This window comes from Orbicella franksi, chromosome 2, assembly GCF_964199315.1.
Source record: "Orbicella franksi chromosome 2, jaOrbFran1.1, whole genome shotgun sequence".
Lineage (NCBI taxonomy): Eukaryota > Metazoa > Cnidaria > Anthozoa > Scleractinia > Merulinidae > Orbicella > Orbicella franksi.
In genome coordinates, this window is record NC_138146.1 from 5749512 (window position 1) to 5754301 (window position 4790).

The 4790-nt window shown below is 39.3% G+C and overlaps 1 protein-coding gene across 8 annotated transcripts in view; it reads left to right on the forward strand.

Annotated features, from left to right (window-relative positions):
- LOC145477863 (epididymal sperm-binding protein 1-like) overlaps positions 1–3318 on the forward strand; it is a 22985-nt gene extending 19667 nt beyond the window's left edge. For 6 of the 8 annotated variants that reach the window (XM_081455709.1, XM_081455715.1, XM_081455713.1 and 3 more), the window contains one exon: positions 1691–3318. In XM_081455709.1, coding sequence (XP_081311835.1) covers positions 1691–1824 — 134 coding nt within the window. In that variant the 3' untranslated portion in view covers positions 1825–3318. Of the gene's footprint in view, positions 1660–1690 lie in introns of those variants that run through there. The other 2 variants (XM_081455714.1, XM_081455716.1) reach the window with 1 other exon arrangement.
- Positions 3319–4790: the final 1472 nt, after the last annotated feature.

Genomic DNA, 4790 nt, shown 5'->3' on the forward strand with positions numbered 1-4790 from the left:
GAAAGATGATTGATATATAAACAACCTCGCCAAGATTTAGGTCTGTGCAGTTTTTCATTCTCCCGTTATTCGGAGAAGTGTTTCACTTAAATTTATAGAGCTTTGTATGAAGTCGCCATCCTTGTGCCCCTCGGAGGGACACAAACATGGCGGCCGTAAAGTAACAGAAACATCTGTCATCGAGTTTTGCCATTGAAACGAAAAGTTATTACTCCAGAGCTCCGAAACATTGAAATTAACACTTTTTATAGACCAGCAACTGTTTAGTTAGCAAAAACTTGAGCAACAACTCACCTGTTTGACCTACTCGAGAGCCTTATCGGGCCACCATTTTAATGTCACACAACGCATAAACTTGGAAATTCAAACGTGCCCTATTTCAAAATGAGGAACCCTGTCGAGCTTAAACGCTGCAAAACGTCAAGTAATTAGAGGGTCTTACATCTGTTGAAACTAAAACTTCAGAAGGATTGGTAATTTCTTATTTTGGAAAATGATGACGTCACATGAAAAACGGCAATTGCTTGTGACAACACGATTCTAGTTACAAAACTTCCGTCGCGTCTTACAAAACTGATAATCGTAGTATCTACACTGCTAGTCAACCTCGTTTTTAGGCTCTCTCTCCTCTGCCTCCCTTTGTAGTTGGGAGAAAGACTCTTGTTGCGGCTGCTCATGTGACCAGCTGTGACACAAACTTTTCCACCGGGGTAGAGTCAACGAATAATTTTTGTCCATCTCAACTGAAGCGAAAGAAAGGCGATTGCTGGTCATCGCTATATCAACCGCACACGAGCAAATAAGCCTTTGAAATTCTCCGGTCCTATTCTAAGCTTCACACAGGTCAGACGAAATATATTCATATATATACAGCGTATTGAAGTATCTCTCTGATTTCAATTCCAGCCGGTCGATTTACTATTAAAGAAGCTGTTTGATGTTGCCTGAATTTACCTTACAGCGAATTGCTCAGTAAATAAAACGATCTTTTATTAACTACTTTAGAAAATATAATTCTTGACTGAGCTAAGGGACCGTGTTTCAACATCTGTATAAATGTAAACTTACATAAACCTGATCCAGATGAAATATAAGTGCGGGCTTATGTCAACAAAACTGTAAATCATTTTGCACTGCTGTAAATCAAATGCAAGTCAAAATACTCGTTAGCCGGCCGTGTGACAGAAATACTTTTTTAACAATCAAAATAATGCACAAACAAAATAAATTACCTGCGAGACTGTTCCACTGGTTTCACTTCGATTGGGTACTTGACATTTTACATGTGCTAACCGTCAAAACGTTTGTGCTCCATTCGGCTGCCGAATTTCTTTGTGAACGAAAGTCATCTATATTTTGGAGACGGTAGAAATAATGTAGCATTCTTCATCGGCAAAATTCGACTTCGAACCCCGATAGAGCTGGTAGTTTTTAGCTACTGCGCGGGGATTTGAAATCCTCGAGCAGGTTCAGGCACCCAGGTTCTGGGTGGTCACGTGACCAGCCGAAACTAGGGTCTTTCTTCCTAGAGCCTGGGAACGAGGTTGACTGCTAGTCTTTTTCCCAGTGTCCCTGCGTCTCTGAGTCGCCCTATTTTTCTGTCCCACAGTCCGCTGTCCGCTGTCATGTGCAGTCCCTCTGTTCGTCTGTCATTGGTTGTGATTTAGCTTTTTGCCTTTGTTTACTCCAGATTTGGGCGGACAACTTCACTATCGGCGCAGACCATTGACTGGCCTCAGTCAAGAAGCTAAAGTCAAGCCAGCTGAAGTCAAGAAGAGCTGGGAGTCTGAGGAACGGCTAAATGCCAACGTGATTGAGCCATGAGATCTGGCAAGTGCAGTTAAATAGGTCTTTTGAACAGTTGTTCACGTGACGTGCATTTCAAGAACACACTAATTTACTCATTGGTAATGAATGATGATATCAGAAACGGAAAGAACATTTACAAATAAGCTTACATCTAAATTTTCAGGGTAATATTTTTTAAGAGGGGATTGCTGTGGACGTTAGAAATTAGAAGGATTTGTATTGGGAAATGACGCTTTGCCTTCCAGTCACGCACCAGTGGTTTTCCTTGCAAATTCTTGTAATTTTTCAGGTTTTCAAGCTGCCATACAATCTCTGCCTTTGGGTTAAAGGACCTAGAATTTTCCATTCTCCCTGATTTTTACTCACCTTCCGATCTCTAATAGTTATATGCCAGCAGCTAACTTTTCTATTGATTTTTAAACAACGGAAAAGGTTTCTGGAGGGCAAAGCTTCCTCGCTTCCATTCAAAACCTTCTTATTTTTTGGCAATATTCAAATCGTCATTAATTCTCCACCGTATATGCGGCATTGGTCTGAAAATTTTTAGTTTTCTGGCTATTTGAAACGTGCTCTTTCCAGCTCTGAAACCGTGGTTTTAGATGCACATTTGTAGCTTAAAGGAGGAGGTCACTCCTAAAAACTTACATTTTTTTGTCTTCGCCTATAGCAAGTAAACATTCAGCTTTTCCACTCACCGAAGTTTCAGCCTCTGAAATGCCCGCTGTCCTGAAAAAATTCGCTTCGTAAGAAGCGACTGCAGCCAGGCAGTGTTTATGTGACGTCATTCCGTTCGACTTGAAATTGGCGGGAAGGAGAAAAACCTCCAAGTGACTTTTCATCCTTCACAAGGTCAGCACAATCTATTTTTTCTAGCAATTATCCTCGTCACTATCTTCAAAGCTGTCATTTCGGAGTTTGGAGCATGTTTGTCTCAAAATAATGTGGCTCAAGAGAAGCCATAACCCAGAGTGGTAGTAAAAGGCTTGTCGGAAGCCATTTGGACAAAATGACGTCACTAAAACGCGGCTTGGCTGCAGAGTACTGTTCAAAATGGCGGCAACGATGTCGAATTTTGGGCTTCTTTGGAAACGAATTTCATAAGGAAAACCTGCACTTCAGAGGCTGAAACTTCGGTGAGTGGCTAAACTTAGTGCAAGATTTGTATTAGCGTTGACAGAAAAAAAAAAAACGTTTTATGGAGTGACCTTCTCCTTTGAAGTTTAGAAATTATCAGTTACTTGACCAACAAAAAAAATATTAACCCTTGGTCGAACAAGATTATACTACTGCAACCGCACTACAGGTATGTGCGTGTCTTTTTAGTCATCAACACAAGCAAATTTTGCATAGTCTTGCAAGGAACAGACAGCTTTTTAGAAAACAGTGTCGAAATATCTCTCTGGTTCACGTTTACGGTTGCCGTCCTGTGTATTAGCCCAGCCTGTTATTATAAGCTAAAATAAAAACAATGGGACACCTAAGTAAGCCAATGTTACCTCGGTACTAACGCGAACTTGAAAAAAAGTGTTATTAAAACCTAAGAGCATATCACTGGATCTGGAAAACAAAACACTGTACTGTTGCCAGTGAAACATCTGAAAATTAAAGAAGCCTTTTGAAAACGTGAGAACCCCATTGGTGGATTGCCATAACTAAACGGTGGTAAAAGAATATAAGGGGAGTGGGGAGGGGGGAGACTTGGAATAGTTCCTAACGTTGTTCGTCTGAGGGTTATGAGAGTTCAATGTTATACAAGTATGAAACACACGTGTCAAGTGTCGCTATAACTTGTGAACTAAGCAGTCTTCTTAACATTCCTTTCACTTTTTTCTACCTTAACCTAGCCTGTATAAAACAGCGTCTTTCCTCGCTCCCTCCCCTTAGTAGCATTTCGCAAGGAGGACGTCAAAAAAAAAAATAAATAAATAAATAAATAAGTAAATAAAATAAAACAAAATAAAAACAAAAATAAAAATAAACATAAAAATGAAAAAGCCAATCGCGATCGGGGTGAGGAGCGAAAAGGGACGGCTGTTTTAGAAGGCTAACCTTCACCTTAAGAAATCGTTAGTAGTGTCTAGAAGAAGCTAGCGATGAAGAATATAACTGATTGAAACTAACGGGAAAACGGGGAAGGCGGATGTCTTGCTTCTGTAGTGTATGTAGGTGGGTTTAGAATTAGCGAGCTGTAGTTGAAAAGTCGACTTGTTAGGTTTAGAAGCCGCTGCTATTGATAATTGACAATTAGAACCCAGTTGCAGCAGAATATTTTGCCATGTTTAAGTTTACATGTCTAAGCTCAGTCAGGTACCAGATAACATGAAGGAAGTAACACGAAATGGGACAGCAATGGAAAACCTCAAAGTGGAGTGAATACACATGATTAGCCGACCAAAAAAAGCGACCCCTGACTTTTGGTGATCTTCCAATGCATTTAAAAAGAGAGGAACGCAAACTCAGTGAAATATCGTGTAATCTGAAGGCCATTCACAATACCTTTTAGGAGGCCTTAATTTTTTTGCTGTTAATTGGGCTATAAATATAAGTATATGCCTTTAATCATACATAATTTTACAATGGCACCGGAATAATGAGTATCAGTGGATAGAACAGCAAGTTCTAAAAAATTATAGAGCAGTAAAACGGCAGCAAATAAAATCGAATGCAAATAGGTTATAATAATAACAATGATAATGATAATGATAGTGATAGTGATAGTGATAGTGATAGTGATAGTGATAGTGATAGTGATAGTGATAGTGATAGTGATGATAATGATAATGATAATGATAAGGATAAGGATAATGATAATGATAATGATAATGATAATGATAATAATAAACACAGTATGGGGAAAATTGTTCAAGTCCAATTCTCTTTGTATATTAAGTCTGGTTGCACCTTAGAATATAAACTAGCATTTTCATTGCGGTGGAATTGAATGCTCTCCACTTAACTCCAGCTTCTGTAGCATGGATTAG